Consider the following 18,681-nt stretch of genomic DNA (forward strand, 5'->3'; position numbering starts at 1 on the left):
GCTGCCATATGATACGATTATGGCCCTATGCCTCCATAGCATATGGCGCACTAGGATGGCTGTGCATCATGCCGGTCTGAACCAGAGGCCTGCTAGAGAGTACTTCATTGAAAGTGTTGCCTTCATACGCGAAGTGTATAAGGCAAGCAGTGAGCAGCCAGACTGGCGGCCGGTATTAGACGCTCTCGTCAATTTGAAGTGCTTTTAAACGCCGGCGCATGCCAAAGAGAGGCAAGCGCTTTTTCAACTGTATCATTTGCATATGTGTAAACATGTATTGTTGTTGGCCGCAAAACAGGAAATAAAGAAAAAAAGGCCGCTATAGCTCAGTGGTAGAGCGTTGGTCTTGTAAACCAGCGGGCTTGAGTTCGAACCTCACTGGCGCCTTCTGTGCCCTTTTTTTTCTTTCAGTCGGGAGGAACCATCACATACAAGTGGGTATTAAAGCAGTCAGTTCGAGGCACCGGCCGCCAGAGCTCAGTGGTAGAGCGTTGGTCTTGTAAACCAGCGGTCGTGAGTTCGAACCTCATTGGCGGCTTCAGTGCTTTTTTTTTCTTTCAGTCGGGAGGGACCATCATACACAAGTGAGGATTAAAGCAGTCGGTTCGAGGCACCGGCCGCTATAGCTCAGGATTCGACTTCCGGCCACCGAGCGTGACGGACTTGCGATGACGGGCACCTTTGGAGCATCTACAGCGGCCATGTCTGGCCGCGGAAACAGGGCTTTTGCATCGGATGAAGAATATCAGATGATTCTGCCTACCCTTCCTACAGGACGTGTTGTGTTAAACACCGTTTTTTTTGCACGCTGACGTGCGGGCCCGTCCTTATCGGGTCGAAGATTTCAGGGATGCGCTGGCTCAGCTGATGCTGCTCCCCGAGGTTATCGCCTTGGAGGCGTATCGCATTAGCCATGTGTAGGCTGTTACTTTCGCGAGTGCTGATGCGGTGACGAAAATTCCTTCTGCCGGCGAACTGAAAGTCAAGGACCGCCGCTGTCTCGTCATCGACCCGGCAAACCAGGACGTCCGCGTCAAGCTGCACTGGCTGCTGCACAACGTGCCCGACGAAGACGTGAGGGTAGCCTTTGCTCCGTACGGCAAGGTGAGTGAAGTCAATAACGAACGGCGGCGCGTCCAGGGTGTCGCCAGCAAGGGGTCGACGACGCATTTCGTTTCATTGACAATGAATCCTGGCGTGAAGCTGGAAGACCTCCCTCACAAAGTCTGGGTTGGCGGTGAGCTGGCTCTCGTGGTTGTACCTGGCAGGGCTCCGCTGTGTCTGCGCTGCCACGGTACTAGGCACATTCGCCGTGAGTGCAAGGTTCCACGATGCGGCGCCTGTCGTCGCTACGGGCACGAAGCAGCTGCGTACGCACGTACGCGAGTGCTGCCGTCCCAGTAAACACTGACACTTCGTCCGAACTTGTCATAACAGAGAATGACGCGGAAGACGCTGCAGCAGAGGCAGGGGACAGGGTGGAGAAGGAGAAATCCCCAGATGTGTCCCCCCCGGAAACATCCACAAGAGTATAGGAGCCCAGCAGTAAGCGGCAGCAACAGGTAGCGCAGCCTGCAGAAGTTAAGGCGTCAACGGACAAAGTCTTGGGCAGTGGGGCGTCAGCTCCCGTCGTTCCAAAGCATAGTGACAACATGGAAGTGCCAGATGCGTCAACCAACAACCAAGCAGGGAAGGGACCGCACGAGCACTGTGCGAATGGTGAGCCCAAAGTGAGCAAAGGGGACGAGCCACCGCAGAAGACTTGATGTGAGGCGACCGACGCTGAAACCGCGGCCGAATGTACAGGCCGATCAACGATCGACGGCTAAGCCGCCGCCTTAGTTGGAGTGAGTGCGCTGTGAGTGGTTTCTGTGGACGTGAGATGGCCCTTTTCGGTGAAGGACTGCATAATAATAATAATAATAATAATAATAATAATAATAATAATAATAATAATAATAATAATAATAATTGGTTTTTTGGGGAAAGGAAATGGCGCAGTATCTGTCTCATATTTTATTGGACACCTGAACCGCGCCATAAGGGAAGGGGAAAGGAGGAAGTGAAAGAAGAAAGGAAGAAAAAGGTGCCGTAGTGGAGGGCTCCGGGATAATTTCGACCACCTGGGGATCTTTAACGTGCACTGACATCGCACAGCACACGGGCGCCTTAGCGTGAAGGACTGCATGGTCTGATTTTCCAGTCCATACGAATGAGGCACTTGTGCAGGAGGCGTTGGATTACCGCCACCGCACTCATCGATCACCTTAGACTAGGCAAGTCACCCGTACCGTCTCCTTGTGTCCCGAGGTATGCACCATATGGCTCCTGTACCTAAACTAGATGCCTTCTACACCTCTTAGAGAGTTGCGCATTGCAACAAATAATGTCAGGGGACCGCCTTCCAAGAAGCGTCAGTACCAACTAAGCCGGCTGTTTCTTGATAATGACCTGGGCATAATAGCCGTACAGGAGACGAAAGTCGAAAGAACAGGCGGACCGTGTGGCGAAGCCTTTTACGGCACGCCACAATATTTGTGTGTGCCATTCTTCTGGCACATCGAGCGGTTGTGCTGTATTTATTAGGAATTCTCGGGGGATTGTCGAGCAGAATTTAACTGTGCGTCAAACTGGCTGTTTGGTTGTAGTTGATTTTTGTTATTGCAGTTTTCTATGGAGAGTCATATGCGTGTATGCCCCTAACAGGGAGAACGAGCGCAAGGAATTTTTTGAGCGCCTTGAACAATATGCGTGCTGTGAGCGGTTAATTGTGCTTTTGGGTGACTTTAACTGCGTATGTAAAGCAGAGGATATAATTACAAAAAGAATTCTTTGTGACGAAAGTGCGGAATTGCTGAATTGGATTGTGCAAGAAAATGGTTTAGATGATGTTGCTGAAGTTCTTTCGGCAGCGCCGCAGTTTACTCACTTCCAGGGTGAAAGTCACGCGAGACTGTACAGGGCGTGTGTGTCGCTGGATCTGATTCCTTTGTGCAACAGCCAAGGCGGATTTAAAGTGGTGGCGAAGGCTGGGCCGAAAAGTGGTTTAGCGCGACTGCAGCACAACCAGAGGATGGGGGGCAAAACACTCATGTAAAGAAATGATAAAGCTACAAAATTGGAATGTAATCTGCCAATAGAAAAGAAAAAATATATTAGCACCTTGTTTTATGAAAGAGGTAAGTCATTTTATTAAAACCTGGCAAATTTTGTATTTTTGCAACACTCTTGACCTGCCCCCTATTCATGAGTGTGCGGTGCATTACAGCGCGTCTTTGCAGGCCTTGTTTCGATACCCGGCTAACCCGGCCACAGTGGCGGGAGCTTACGAAGCGATTTCTTATCGCCAGCTGTCTGCGATGGCGCGCCTGGTAAAGCGTATAAATTTAGCTCGCCGGTCTCAAAATGCTCCTTTTGCGAAGTTTTCGTCGTCCTTGCACGTCGCTTCTTTGTCACTGTTCGGTAAGATTTGCACCCCGCTGCACCGCTGCGGCAGTTTTCTCGGTTTTGTCGTTTCCTTCGGCGTGCGGCCAGTGCGAAGTCTTTTTCCGTCTTTGCACGCTTCGCGCTCTTCTTTTGAAGCGCTTAGCGCCTCATTTCAAGATGAGCTTGCGGCATGTGAAGAAACGATGCTCCGTGGTACACTGCGACAGCGTGGATAGTACCATTGGTGTCACGCTACACCGATTCCCGCTGGACTTTCACAGGTGAGCTCTTGACAGTGTCGTCTGCTCTAGGTATGCGCGATAGCTTCGATATGGTTTCGCCGGGCTGTTCGCTCGTGTTTCATAGCTGTAACCCGTTCGTGCGTACTTGGCTTCATGTTTTCGGGGATATTTATGTACTACACTGCAGGGCACACACTTTCAGTGCTGAGGTGTGCGAAAGAGGCCCACATTTTTCTAATTTATAGTGAGTTTCATGCAGCTGACTATCACCAACGTGAACTTCACACCGGGCTCTCAGGAGCAACCACGTGCACGCTACTGACCGGGAGGCCCATTTAGAACAAAGTTTGCTACCTGACAGCTCTGAGTACGACATTGTTTAGTTTTGCAAAACCATGAAGTTAATTTGAGGATCCCCTCGCAGCTGGGAGTATCGAAACTCAGCCTCGTGTATGTGCGCGGCTTTGAGGAGGCTTTAACTGGATTCGCTCAGCAGGAGTTATTGCCTGCCTTGGTATTGCTGTCCTACATATACATGACTGTCAGGGTAATTTTAAACGCACTTCACTCTCGTCACTCGTTGAGCTTAGAAAAGCAGCTAGCCGCGTGGCATGAGGATGAGCGTTACCGCACTCTGGGGCGCAGAGAGCATGGCGCGAGCATTTACTACCATAGTTCAGATGTAATGCAAGTATAATTTACTGCAGTTAGCAGTGACAGGAATAATGACGCATTGGCGTTTCGAGTATGCGTATTCCTTTTGGCGCAGTTGTATCTAACGTGCATGTTGCATCACGTCCAGGTGCCGAGCGTGGGCGCAGTTCTGCCGCAACGTCAGCCTGGAGAAGGCGCCGTCGCAGCTACGAGAACTCAGGATTTGCTCGAGGCACTTCGAACCATCTGTGTATCTGCCGTCAGGAAGGCTGCGACACGATGCTTTGCCTACTCGAGCAAGCATTGCCGGTAATTTTTGTTATCAAACTTTTAAGGCATTCGCCGCTCTTGAAATGTCAGGTTTTGTGAAAAAATGAAATTTTTCCTTTTTGTCGTAACCGTAAACAGTCTAGCGTCTTTTGCAAAACGAATTATGTATCTGTCTTGTGGCTTTAAAAATTACAGTAAATTTTTACCTGCACCCTGCTAAGCGAAAACGAAAATGGAAGTATCGCTTTCACGTGTGCACATATAATTATATATATATATATATATATATATATATATATATATATATATATATATATATATATATATATATATATATATATATATATATATATATATATATATATATATATATATATATATATATATATATATATATATATATATAATATTCGTTTTACGTCTCTTGTATGCACTGTACACTGTATGTGAGGTTTGTGACAAATGTCCAACATAGCATAGAATTAGGTTTGTGCTTGTGGTAAGCTAATGGCACAAGCTTAGTAGGCGAAGGGTGCTCAAGCGAATTTCTAGGCTCGGGTGCGGAAAAAGTACACTGACGGTGTGAATACTCTTGCCTGATATTTCCGGTAAAAAAAAAGGATAATGGAAGTGGGATATTCGGTAGTCTGGTATGGCAAAGGGCTCCAAAGGATCTTAACGTGAGTCTGTCAGTGTTCCGGTTCAGGCTGTTTGATTCCGCTAGCCACTTCAGCAACGGAAACCAGGCGACTCTACATGTTTTGCAGCAAGTGGGAGTTGAATCTTTCATATTCACCGTAAAACCTTGTCTCATGAACGGTCCCTGTCGTGTCCAGAGGGCATTCTCGTCCTTCCTTTGATAGCTCAAAAGAAGTGAGGGGGAAAAAAGGGTGAGCCTTCCTAAATGTTTGATGAATTTTAGTACTCCAGAACTTTGCTTTCTTGTATGCAGAGCTTCTTTTTTCATCTTCAGTCTTATCAGGATGCAATCTTATGCCGACTTGGGCAAGGTACGCTTGGTGAAAAGCTTCTCGAGATATTGTGTGCTCATATGTTATGTATCAAAGCATGCACTGAACGATTATAGAAATGCACTAATAATTGTTTGTGTTGTTGCCTTTTACCTCAATATTCATGCTAGCGAAAACCAATGTTTGTACAGGTTTTTATTTTTTGCGATAATTGCTTAAGAATTCATTCTTGTTGCATCTCATTGCGTAGGCCATAGGCTGACCTGCATAAATCTGTAAACAATATGGGGCACATTACTTGATTTGCGAGCTATCGTTGTTTGTGTGACAGGCGAATTTCGCACTCTTCAAAGTAAAACATAGCATATAAAAATTGGAAATGATTCACTGGTGCTCCACAGCTGCTGATGACATCAAACTAATGTGCCTAACGATTAAGGGTGGTAAACAGAATTTTATTTCATTGGATAAGCATTTTTCTTTCTAGAGTGATGACAATGTGAACCGCATGCTGTGGAAGCTATAGTTCTTTGGAAATTATTTACTATAAAGGTACTGAATTCTCTTTTCTCTCCGCAATAATGCTGCCATTTCAGACACCTTAAGCGAATGCAGCAGCGACATGGACTGTTCACAATCTCTGAGCGAAACTTCGGCATCAGTGCGCCGGGCTGGAGAACCAGGTGAGCAGGGTTGTATGCATAACTGACATAAATCTTTTGAAAATGGTGACGACTGAAAGCTCATTGGACTGCTTTCTATGATAGCTGCTGTCTCCGGTGAACCTGTTCCCAAGGGGTACGTCCAGAGTCGGTCGTCCCAGTCGCTGCTACTCTTCCAAGAAGGTGATTGTTATTTCGTATCTACTCGAACAGCCTGAGGAGGTTTTCGTACATTTTATAAATATCAGTCACTTACCCATAACCTCCCTACAATACTAAACAAATATACACACACAGTGGGCTTGAACAAAAAACAATTACATTCCTGTTTTGTGCAGTTGTGATCCATTAATTTTTGTTTGTTGTTTCCGCGTATGTGCTTTTCAGTTGTTTTATTTTGGTTTCAGTTCATTACTGGTAGCTTTATGTGATTGACATCATTATTACCTGTCACAGTAACTGTTTTATTATTTCCCTATTACTGTCTACCTATGTACTATTCATCTATTATGTTTCCATTCTTTACGCTGCTGCCTTGTAATGGTCTCTTGGGCCTCGTCAAGCTTTTGTGTAGCTTTTAGCCCAAGAGACCATCCAGTTGTCTTCTGGAAATAAAGATAAAGATAAAGAAGTAATATGCTACAATTCCTTGTCTGTGCGCTGTGCAGATGCAGATGGTGCCAGCCCTACTGGTTCTACGCTGAACCAAGCTTGTTCCCACGCCAGTGGCTTCATAATGGTTCAGTGTAAGTGTTAATTCCGCCTGTGGCGCTTAGTTATTATTTGTGCATTGTTGGGTTGCTGGCTTCCCAGTCAGAACTGTGCTGTCACTATATTTTGTTCTTTATATTCGGTGGGCGCAGCTGACCACACATATGCAGGACCAAGCACTGAAGCAAGCGCTTCATCTCTGGAACCTGGCACGGCAGGGGTGGCCGCAACACTGTCAGCGAGTGCTGATCTGTCACCAGGAGCTCCGTTCAGCAGTTCGCCTCTTTCTTATGAAGGTTTGCAATTTTACAACGCTTTCGCAATATTGCGCACTTTTTGGTGCTACAGGACTACATGCAGCTATGACTAAACCCGACGTAGCAACTTATTGCTCTTCCGTCGACTCTGTAAGTTGCAGGATCTTTCACCAGCCCCATCAATGAAAGGCGGCCACTGCAGAAACTTCGAGCCAAGCTCAGGCAGCTGCGTAACCGCAACAAGAGGCTGCAAGGACTGCTGCTTCAGCGCCGTCGCATGAAGACCACTGCCGAATTGGTAGATAGTCTGCGTGAGCATTTAACACCAGCTGTTGCTGCTTTTGTTGAAGCTCAGTTAAAGATGCACAATGCCAGCAGGTTTGGCCGTCGATGGTGCAGCCAAAACAAAACCTTTGCTTTAGGTTTATACTTCCACAGCCCAAAAGGTTACAGATATTGCAGGAAACTCCTGAAACTTCCATCTGTTAGGTCACTGCAGCTGTGGCTTGCACGCGTACCATTGAGGGTTGGATTTTATCCTGAAGGTTTTGATTTGATCGAGAAACGGGCAGCGTCTTTTCCACGGCAAGACAGGGCTTGCACCATAACTTTTGATGAAATGCATGTTTCAAAGGAGCTGTCGTACAATCCAGTGCCGGACAGATTTGAAGGCCTTGAAGAGTACAGTGCAGCACAAGGTCCAAATCTTGCAAACAAGGCGCTTGTGTTCATGGCCAAAGAAATATGTACGCCGTGGAAGCAGCCTCTTGGCTACTTCTTTGCAGATAAGGCAGCGCCTGCAACTGTTCTGTATGACCTCCTCTTCAAATGCCACAAAATGTTGGTTGGAGCTGGATTGTAGCCTGTGGCTGTGGTTTGTGATCAGGGGAACCAAAATGTTTCTCTCTTTTCGAAACTTGTGACCCCTGAAAAGCCGTACTTAAGTGTGAATGGTGAACCGCTTTTCTTTATTTTTGATCCACCGCATTTGCTCAAGTGCTTGCGCAATATGCTCTTCAAGTATGACTTCAGGGTAGGCAGTGACACAATTAAAAGCTCGTACATACGACAGGCTTATGAGAAGGATCGAGAAATGCAAATTCGGTCCATCCCAAAGTTGAGTGCCCGGCACTTTAACTTTTGCTTCGAAGATGTCTGTGAAACTCGCAGCACAGGTATTCAGCAATCATTGCGCTGCTGCATTGTGCACATTGGTAACATTCCAACAGTTGCCATCAGAGGCTATCCACACAGCCAGATTTGTTGAGAGGATCGATAGACTCTTTGAAAGTCTAAATACTTCACAGAAGCGGGGAAAGTCTCCGTATGCATCTGCAATTTGTGCAGGATCTGTGCATGAAGAGTTTTTGGAAGAGTGTATTGCAGTTTTCGAAAACATCGAAGTTCTAGGCTGTGCGCGGCAGCCTCTTTGCATCCGTGGCTTCTGCCAAACTATGAGGGCTGTGCTGCTGTTATGGAACCACCTGGCCTCTCGCTATGGTTTGACATACCTCCTTACCAGGCACCTGAACCAGGATGCACTTGAAAGCACCTTTGCTATTGTTAGGTCGAAATCTGGATCGAACAGCAACTCGTCTTGACGGCAGTTTCAAGCAGCATTTAGGCATCTTTTAGTTAGCAACCTTTTCAAACTGTCGGAAAGCAGCAACTGTGCTGAAGACATGTCTAGCCTTCTAGCCACTCTCCCAGTTTGTTTATCTAAGTCTGCTCCTTCTCTCTGCAGCTGCCACATCTTTGCCAGTTGCAGTAGAAGTTTTGCCATATGATTATCAGTCTCCAATACTAGAGAACAACATTGTCTATTTTGCTGGCTGGCTTGCCTACAAGTTTATGAATGATCACAGGTGTGTTACAGGGCCACATACGTGCGAGGTGAGGCTAGAAAATGCCGCCTTTGCCGATCAGAGCCAAGTTCTCTGGTACTTAAGTGTCAGAAATCCTGGAGAAGGTGCCTTTGGGAGCCTGTCAGTTTCTACACCCTCGTTTGTAGCTTTCATCAATGCTTGCGAGCAGGTTGAGCAGGTTTTTGTCGCATCTAGTTCCAATATTGTGGGAAAAGAACAAGTAGGGCATGATCTGTGCATGTTGCTTCATGCCAAGGTAGAAAAATCGCTGACTGTGTGTGGTGATGACTTTATGATGGTTTGTTTGCCCTGTTCGTCAGGGTGAGGCTGCATTGGCTTGCACGCAGAAAAAATCTTGAACTGCACAGTCAAACTACTAAACGGAAAGCCACGAAGCAAGCACTGAGGCTAAGCAAATGAAAAGGATGCAATTCCCGAGCTGTTGGCTGAATATTTTGTGAAGTTGCAGGCTATTATGCAGCCTGTGCAACAAATAGGCTTAGTCTGGATTAACGGTTGCAAAGGGTTTTTTTCTGGCTCACAGCCTGGTTTTATTCTTTTATTTTTTACTTGCGTATTTTGATTTGCTAGGATGTGACGTGGTTGCTCACAGGGGCAATGGTTTAACAATGTAGCATCTTTCATCGTTCATTCGACTATGTCACTCTTTTAGGGTACTTTTATGCCATGTACAGCCTGTTCAAGTGTCACCTATGTACTTGTGCAATATTGTCAGATAAAACGCCATACCGATAAAGCGAATGCCTCTGAAAGGAGACTTTCTAGGCAATGGATTAACCTAGTTTCCGTGGCGCTGGGATTAATTTTTCCACCTGCTCGCCCCCCCTGCAGTTCCGTGCTGGCAGGTATAATGAAATCAACCATTGTCATCATAACTACCACTCGGCACCACTGGCTGCCACGCCACCTTTTAGCAGGCTAGTTGCATCTCAGAGTTTTTAGTAGGATCTTTGTCAGCGCAACGAACAGAACAGCGCTGGACTTTTATCTGGCTATATTGTAGCGTACAGTACACTGATTACATGCTTTACTGCCCCGCGAATGTCCTTGCACTTCACTGTACGCTGTACTTCATGTGTACTTTTGTTGACGTAAAATTACTTCAAATTGATCCGGCTAACGACTAGAAGTACTCTGGAGATGGTACGCCGGCTCAATGTATGGTATTTGCTCCTACGTTGAGCATGTTTGAGGGTGCTAAAGCTGGCTTTAACATTGCCTTGCAGATGTAAACGCACCTGCTATATTCTTTCAGCTGAAGAAATTAAATGTGAAGAATAACCCCAGTGTGTTCTATGGTCTGTGTTGATGCGCCTACTTATGTGATGTTATGTTTGCTTCAATTGAAGCTGTCGTAGCATTGTTTTCTATACTTTTCAATTTCCTAACTGACAACGTTCGTGGCACTTCAGGGCTTTTTCCTATCTGCACTGTGACTATTGAGATGATTAGCCAACTTAAACAATACTGCTTGTGCTGCCTGTGACATGTATTTTTTGTTTGTGTGCCAAGGGTGTGCTTTGTGACTGTATTTGTTTGGTTGCTGCAATAAACAATGAATATGAAACTATGAAAACCATACTTGCCGTACACTCTATTGCGAACTGTGCACTGGAGCCAGTGCTTTGTGCATCATACCTTGCATCATACCTTGCTGTACTCAAAAGCTCTCAAAAGTACTAGCACCAGTATTTGCACTATGAATCATGCATGCTTCGCCAGTGTCTGGAAGTGTTGCTGCCTTTCTATGCTGCCCCTCCTTTACCAGTCACTTTCATTGCGTTCCCAATTGCACATTAACAAGGCCATAACTAGCAGGAACTCGAGCACATTTGACTGGCAAAGGTTGGGGCGCGCTGAAAGGCAGCAATTTTCGAGAGGTACGGGCTCGAAAGCGCGGATTCTACAGAAAGACCGCTTTATAATTCGCGCCAAAAGCATACGTATGCGTGACGTCATTCTACGTCACGTTTGCGTAGTTTGCCCCCAAAATCCAGGGGGCGCTGGAGTGCCCACGAGCCGCCATTTTTTGGACCAATGGGCGTCTATGGAGCCTTCGCTACCAGTGTACATCTACCTTGCAACACCTACGAGGTGAAACACATGTCATTTACCGACCACAGCTTATTTACGTTTACCCTGGAGAAAAAAGACAAGAAACCTCGTTTCTCGTGGGACCTGTGGAAGTTTAATGCGCAGTTACTTGAGGATGAACGCTTTGGCATTAAAGTTAATTAATGCATTAAAGCATTGCTAACAGCAGAGCCTGGGAACCGGGTAATTAGGTGTGAAGATTTCAAAGAGCAAGTAAAAATAAACGAGATTGAAAGGGCAAGCATTATATGCAACGATAAACGTGTTAAAGAAAAAGAACTACATTTCCAACTTGTCTTGCTCGTAAGCCTGGAAAGTTCCCAGCCGGGAAGATATAACCAATAAGAGATACAAAAAGTAAACCTGAGATTATCGAAAAAGACAAGTATACAGCTGCCGTGATACGGGCCCGTGCTGAAAGTCTCTGGCTTGACCAAGTACCTACTAAACGCTCGCTTAGTGATGAAAAGAAGTACGCGACTCAGAATGAAGTAAGACAAATCAGGTACAGAAACGACGTAACGAATGACAGCAATATGATTCAGTTAGCGTTTGTTGAGCAGCATCGGGAATTGCTTGGGCGGCGACGGCTTGAGGAAGAGGGGTTTACAAACATGTTCTTGTCCCGTATACCAAAGCTAGGAGACGAAATAAAACAAGGGCTGGAGGTTCCAATCAGCGTAAGCGAAGTGGGGAGAGCAATCGAAGAGCTGAGTGCCGGAAAATTTCCCGGTGCTGATGGCCTAGGTAGTGATTTTTATAAGAGGTTCAAAGCCGAACTCACCTAAGCTCTCCACCGTCTTCACCGAAATTTATGAAACAAAGAAAATGCCACCGTCATTTAAAACAGCACATGTGGTTTTAATAGCCAATAGTCAGGACCAGGCTAAAATGCTATCCGTTGGGGCTTATCGGCCGACAAGCCTAACCAACGTCGACTATAAAGTGTTTATGAAGATTCTTGCCAATAGACTGTAAAATGTTATAAAGGACCTTGTAGGGCCCCACCAAACATGCGGTATTAAAGGTCGCACCATTGGAACAAATGCGCACATTGCTATAACTGGTCTTGAATGTTGCGATGCCTTCGGGGGCCGAGTTGCCATGATGCAGCTTGACCTTGCAAAGGACTTCGATCGAGTGTCGCACGAAATTCTTTTCGCCATTCTAGAATATGCCAACGTAGGCTCTGTGATAATACAAGGAGCACAGATGGCGTACGAACACTGTGTTACCCGAATTATAGTGAACAAAACAGCTGACTGAACCTGTGCCGGTGTGTTCTTCGGTCAGGCAGGGCTGCCCGCTGTCGCCTCTGCTCTTTGCGATCTACCTTGAGCCTTTTCTGTTATCACTTTTACGCAATGATGGTATCTGCGGTTTCACTCTTCAGTCGGCGGAAGTAAAAGTGCTGCTCACGCTGATGGTATTGCTGTTTTTTGCGCTGATCAAGAAAGCGTTAAAGAAGTTGTGAAAGTTGTGGGGGAAGATTGCAAAAAAACTGGGTCCGAAATTCACTGGGATAAGTGCATTGGATTGTGGCAAGGTGATTGGGACAGCACATCTGCCGTGTTTGCTAACATGAAATGGACGACCTCCCCTACGAAGTACTTGGGGGTACCCTTGGAGCACTATAAAAGCAGTACGGAGTTGTGGGATGAGATAACGCAGAGTGCAAGGAAAAAAGCGGATGGATGGAAAGGACGTGACCTTTCTGTTTTCGCGCGCGCAAATGTGTGCAATGTATTTTTAATAGCCGGAATTTGGTGTTTATTGCAGTCCGTTCTCATTACCCGAGCAAACGTGCAGAAGCTGCACAGAGAGTTATCTGTTTTTATTTGGAGCTCAAATAGGGAGCGAAAAATTCGTGCTAATTTGCTCCTTCCGGTCAAAAGTGGCGGCCTTGGTCTTTCTAATTTGTTTCTGAAACAAGTTGTCTCAAGATTTTAATCTCTACGTGATCAAACCGATCCTTTGTTACGCACAATGTTGCAGATGCGCTTAGGCAATGTGTTGCCGGAATCTGTTGTGTCCAGTTTCCCGGCCAGGAATCGTGCTGTAACGGTTTTTTTGCGTGAAGTTGTGGCAGCCTTTCGCATTTTGAGCGCTCAGTTTTCGACACAGTATCTAAGTGCTGTACCCAGGAAAAAACTGTACAAAGATTTCCTAGATATCTTTATACCTGCTCCCCTATACCAATCCTTTTACTGCGGATGCCAAGGCAAAGATGTGCAAAAGCTATTTAAGAAGATGCCGGTAAGACCGACCGTCAAATCCATTTTCTTTAAACTTCATGCTGGTACCCTTCCGGTGAAAACATGGCTAAACGATAAAAGCATTTTTGTGCCATGGACCATCGACTGCATACTCTGCAAAAAACCCGAGACCATCGAACATGTGTTTATCGGCTGCTGGGACCCGGTTTTCCACTGGGACATCTTGCAAAGAACGTTAAAGAAAGAACTACCTGTTACTCCTTACGGCATCCGGTTCCTACCTATAGAAAGTGACGCAGTTCCATACGACATGCTTATGCTACTGGGCCTGCACAGCATCTGGAAAACTAGAATGGCGGCCAATCACGCTGACACGCAAATGTGCGACCAGTGAGGCAAACTTTATAGAAAGTGCAGTTTTCCTGAGAGATGTTCTCCGCAGTCATCTGGAGCCGCCGGACTGGGTTACAGTTATGGACAAATTGATCGATATGAAAATGTTTTAACCCATCGTCTCGGCCAAAGTTTGGCTAGAGATTTTTATTCCTGCGTATGTATTGTTCACTGGCAATAAAGAAAAAAAATCGGTTCGATGCACCGGACGCTATAGCACAGTGGACGCTATAGCAGCATGTCTGGCCGCGGTAACAGGTCTTCTGAACAAGAAAGCACGTGTCAGGTTGTTTTACCAGGGCTGCCTACAGGGCGTTACGTTTTGAATAGAGCTTTTTTTTTTTGCACGCGGATATCTCGGCCCGGCCGTATCGCGAGAAAGATTTCCGGGACGCGTTAGCTCAGCATTCGTTGCTCCCGGACGTTATCGCCCTGGGGGCGTATCGCATGAGCCATTTCTGGGCCGTCACATTCAAGGAACCCGAAACAGTGAAGAAGATTGCCGGCATTGGTGAACTGGATAGATGGATGGATGGATACGGCTGAACCCTATAAATCGCGCAGTGGCTCAAGCCACCTAGCCATGACTGATGAAATTTTACTCTTCTCTTGATTTTAGCCACCAATCAGATAACCTTCGTTTGGTTACTTCTACCCGCTTAAAATCTCTTTTTCCTTCACTTTCCTTAAACCCCAATGCCTTGGATAAATCAGCCCCGCTGGTTTCCACTGTAGGGGGAAGCACTTTACATAAAATTATAAGTGTTCAGCCGTTTCCTCCTCCTCTCCGCACGCAACGCACAACGTGTCTATCTCATGGTACCTTGCCCTATATGTCTTAGTGCGCAAAACTCCCGTCCTGGCCTTAAACAACAAAGAGCTTCCCCTACAATTTTCATAGATATTTTCTTTGGCAATTTCCCGCTTAAAAAGCCTGTATGTTCCCAGTGCTGATTTGGTCAGCATCCCTGTTTTCCACAGAGCTCTCTCTGTTTCTTTAACCTTTTTCTTAACTGATAATTGCAGAGATCCCCCCCCTACTGCTGTCCAGATATTTGCTTGTCAATTGTCTGGTTCGCTTTCTTCATTTCGTGTCAACATTCCTTATGTACAGGTGCCTGAAAACTTTCCTAGCCCAATGCTTTTCCTCCATTTTTCTCAATCGCTCCTCAAATGCTATCCTACTGCTGGCTTCTCTGCTCTTGAAGGACTCCCATCCCATATCACCCTGCACCCCCTGATTTGGTGTACTGCCATGTGCTCCCAAAGCTAGCCTCCCTACGCCACGTTCTTTAATTTCTAACCTTGCTGGAACATCCGGTCTTATGCACAGGAGCGCATTACCTAAAGTCAGGCTAGGAACCATCACCCCTTTCCTGAACCCTCTTACCACTTCATACCTATTGTAATTCCACAGTGCCCTATTGTTCATGACAGCTGCATTCCTACTAGCTTTAACTATTACATATTTTTCACGGTCTGTCCGATACTCAGCGCCGTTATTTATCCACACCCCGAAATACTTGTACTCATCCACTATTTCTAGCGTGAACTCCTGTATCCTATGCTCGCCGACTTCATCATTGAATATCATGACTACAGATTTTTTCTTACTAAACTTGAAACCTAATCTATCTCCCTCTGTATCACATACGTCTATCAACTTCTATAAATATGCGTGTGAAAGAACGGCGCTGCCTGGTGATTGACCCTGCAAACCAGGACGTGAGTTTGAAGCTGCTTTGGCTGCTTTACAACGTGCCTGACGAGGACGTGCGTGTCGCCTTCGCGCCGTACGGAAAAGTCTCTGAAGTGGCCCGTGAGCGCTGGCGAGTACACGGCGTGTTGGAGAAGGGACCAACCATCGGTGCTCATCACACTGAAGTTGAAAGCTGGCGTGAAGCTTGACGACTTGCCGCATCAGCTCAACGTCGGAGGGGAGTTAGCGCTGGTTGTCTTAGAGGGCAGGCCTCCGTTGTGCCTCCGCTGAGGAGGTACAGCTAGGCCATATCGGCAAAGAGTGTCGGGTCCCTCGGGGCGGTGTGTGCCGACGGTTCGGGCAAGAAGACGGCCAGTGTGCTCGTACTTACGCGAGCATTGCCAGCACCGGGAACAGTGAAGACTCAGCTGAGTTTCTGATGCACGAGGCGGATTCAGAGGAGGCAGCCAGGGCAACAGGCCCAGTTTTGGCTCAAAAGGCACCTTCGCTGACGCCTCTATCAAAAAAGAGTGCGACAACGACCAGTGCTGTCAAGCCGAGTTAAGATGCGGGTCTTGAACCTCAGCAAGAAAGTGATGACAGGGCGGAAAATGAGACAAAAGCCGCGGTCGAGCCTCCGGAGAGTGTGGAGGCCAACCACACCGATGCCATGGACGTCAGCCAGGAAGCTGCTGGTCTATCAGCTGGAAAACGCTTCCATGAGGAGAGCGTCGGCGAGAAGCCGCAGCTTTGTGTGGGTGGTGATGAGCCGCCGCCTAAAACAGCAGCGACTCGACACTCGACGCTGACGCCCCAGCCGAACTTCTGTGCCGAATCCCGGCAAGTGGTGAAACCGCCTCCGTAGCTGCCCAATGAGGTTTTGTGTTTTGTTTTTACGTTTGTTGTCGTTTGAAGCACCCAGCAGAGAGTGTGCCTTGGTCCGGAAAGGATGGCGACGGACTTCGTTTGGTTTCCCGACGCCAGCACTCGGATTCCTGAATCACCTATTATGTACACTGCACATTGTGAGTTAAAAAATGTTTCACGATTTTGTAGAGTGGGCACTGCATGTCAAAGGCCTTTCATTCCAAGTGCATGGCGTTGAAACTAGATAGAGCTCTGCGCGTAGCTACTTTGAACGTCAGAAGCCTTTGTGCAAAGAGGCGCCAAAGTCAGCTGAATCGCCTACTTACTGACAACGGGCTTGACATAGTGGCTGTCCAGGAGACGAAAATAGAAAGTGAGGAAGCTTCTGATCGTATGGTGTCCCACTTTAGTCCAGTCTTCAGTGTTTGTCATTCTGTTGGCACCTCGGGTGGGTGCGCTATTTTGATGCGCAACAATCTAGGCATTATTGTAGTCTGTTTTCGCTTGTACCAGTGGACGTCTTCTTGTCGTTGATTTCACCTTTTCTAGTCTGTGTTGGTGAGTTATCTGCGTGTATGCACCAAGCGCAGAACCCGAACGCCAAGAGTTCTTCAATCGTCTTGAATAATATTTTGTTTGTGACAGAACCTTTCTGGTGTTGGGCGATTTCAACTGTGTTTGTGCAGCGGAGGACCGTATGAAGTGCTTGCCGGTGCGCGAAAAAAGTGCTCAATTATTGAATAGTATTGTTCGCGACCATTGTTTAGAAGACATTGGTGAAATGTTTACTTACGGTAATAGCCCTCAATATACACACTTCCAGCGTGACAGTCATGCTAGGTTGGATAGGCTGTATGTATCTGCGGAACTCGTGCATCTCTGCATGAACTATGAAGTTCAACCTGTTGCATTCAGTGATCACTGCCTCGTAATCTCAACCTTTGGCGCAAAAAAACATACGTCTTTTAACTGGCACTTGTGGAAGTTTAATGCTAAGCTGTTGGAAGACGAAGATTTCATAAATGAAACTACAAACGAACTGCAGAGACTGCTAGAGACACAACCTGACAGCTTGGCTGTTCAGTGGGAAGTTTTCAAGGAATGGGTGAAACGTAAAGCAATAGAAAAGAGTTGTTTTAAGAGGCATAAAGAGAATGAAAAGGAAAAAGAATTGAATGAAAAGTTAAAATTCCTGACCTACTTGGAAAGTTGTGAGCCCGGCCATTTCTTGAAAGAATTGAGGGAAGTAAAAAGCCAGCTTGGACAAATAGGCACAGAACAGATACAAAGCAGCCGTCATTCGCTCTAGGTCTAAAAATTTGTGGACCGGTGAAACGCCGACTAAACGAGCATTATCCGACGAAAAACGTTACATTCGAAAGAAAGAAATCACGCAGATAAGGCACGGGGCTGAAGTTTCTAGCGATACGAAAGTTATTCAGAAGGTTATAATGGACCACTTCAGCGGCCTTCTCGCTCCTAAGCGTGAGATGGATGAAGGATTTCTGGTTAATTTTGGCCCTATTGCCAAGACTCGAGGATGATATGAAGGTGCGCCTTGAGATGCCAATAGTGTCGGAGAAATTGAATCCGCAATAGATCAATTGCAAAGTGCAAAAGCACCTGGCCCAGATGGACTATGCGCCGATTTCTACAAAGAATTCAAATGCATGATAGCTCCCTTTCTGCTAAATGTGCTCGTGGAGTCGTATGAGCGGAAAAAAGTTCCACTGTCTTTTACTACTTCACACGTTGTCCTGATACACAAAAAAGAGATGATCTGGAGAAGCGCTTGTTGGTGGGCTCTTATCGGCCGCTAAGCCTCACCAACGTAGATTACAAGATAAATATGAAAGTTTTAGCAAAGATATTACAGGGCGTAATCAAAACATTGGTTGGACAACACAAGACCTGTGGCATCAAAGGACGCAGTATCGCGACAAATATACACATTGCACGTAGCATACTGGAATGTTGTGACGCGCTTGGGGAGTGCATTGCAAAGGTTCAGCTGGACCTTCATAAGTCCTTCTATCGTGTTTCACATGACGTCCTTTTTGCATTCTTGATTATTTGAGCGTGCGGCGCGTTGTAGCGGAAGGCGTGAGAATGGCCTATGCGAACTGCAGCACACGAGTAATCGTAAATAGCGACTTGACAGACCGACTAGAAGTGCATTCTTGAGTGAGACGGGGATGCCCTCTTTCGCCCCTGCTCTTCGCAACTTACATAGAGCCACTCTGCTTGGCCGTATTTAAAAGTAACCTTGTTTCTGGCTTTCAACTGAAATCATCCCATATTAAAATCCTCGCCTACGCAGATGATATTGCCAT

The 18,681-nt window shown here is 46.5% G+C and overlaps 1 protein-coding gene, 1 long non-coding RNA gene and 2 other non-coding genes across 4 annotated transcripts; all 4 read left to right on the top strand.

Annotated features, from left to right (window-relative positions):
• Positions 1-314: 314 nt before the first annotated feature.
• On the top strand, positions 315-387 carry TRNAT-UGU (transfer RNA threonine (anticodon UGU)). The gene has a single exon. It is a non-coding gene; the product is annotated as a tRNA-Thr (tRNA).
• Positions 388-466: 79 nt separating this feature from the next.
• TRNAT-UGU (transfer RNA threonine (anticodon UGU)) lies at positions 467-538 on the top strand. The gene has a single exon. It is a non-coding gene; the product is annotated as a tRNA-Thr (tRNA).
• A 2,569-nt stretch (positions 539-3,107) lies between these two features.
• LOC144134680 (uncharacterized) lies at positions 3,108-6,249 on the top strand. Its single transcript, XR_013315211.1, has 3 exons — positions 3,108-3,707; positions 4,471-4,631; positions 6,160-6,249. It is a non-coding gene; the product is annotated as an uncharacterized LOC144134680 (long non-coding RNA).
• Positions 6,250-6,323: 74 nt separating this feature from the next.
• Positions 6,324-7,783, top strand: LOC144133859 (uncharacterized). The gene is made up of 4 exons (XM_077666931.1): positions 6,324-6,408; positions 6,894-6,971; positions 7,089-7,232; positions 7,368-7,783. Exons 1-4 carry the CDS (start codon positions 6,324-6,326, stop codon positions 7,472-7,474), a joined length of 414 nt encoding a protein of 137 aa, XP_077523057.1. The 3' UTR covers positions 7,475-7,783.
• The last annotated feature ends 10,898 nt before the right edge of the window (positions 7,784-18,681 follow it).

The sequence above is a fragment of the Amblyomma americanum genome, chromosome 5 (genome assembly GCF_052857255.1).
Source record: "Amblyomma americanum isolate KBUSLIRL-KWMA chromosome 5, ASM5285725v1, whole genome shotgun sequence".
In the NCBI taxonomy this organism is placed as follows: domain Eukaryota; kingdom Metazoa; phylum Arthropoda; class Arachnida; order Ixodida; family Ixodidae; genus Amblyomma; species Amblyomma americanum.

Bases quoted from the DNA above. Each gene is read 5' to 3' on its own strand.
- LOC144133859 (XM_077666931.1), top strand. From the start codon at position 6,324: ATGATAGCTGCTGTCTCCGGTGAACCTGTTCCCAAGGGGTACGTCCAG. The intron at 6,972-7,088 runs GTAAGTGTTAAT...CGGTGGGCGCAG, and splicing joins TGGCTTCATAATGGTTCAGT to CTGACCACACATATGCAGGA. The intron at 7,233-7,367 runs GTTTGCAATTTT...ATCTTTCACCAG, and splicing joins TTCGCCTCTTTCTTATGAAG to CCCCATCAATGAAAGGCGGC.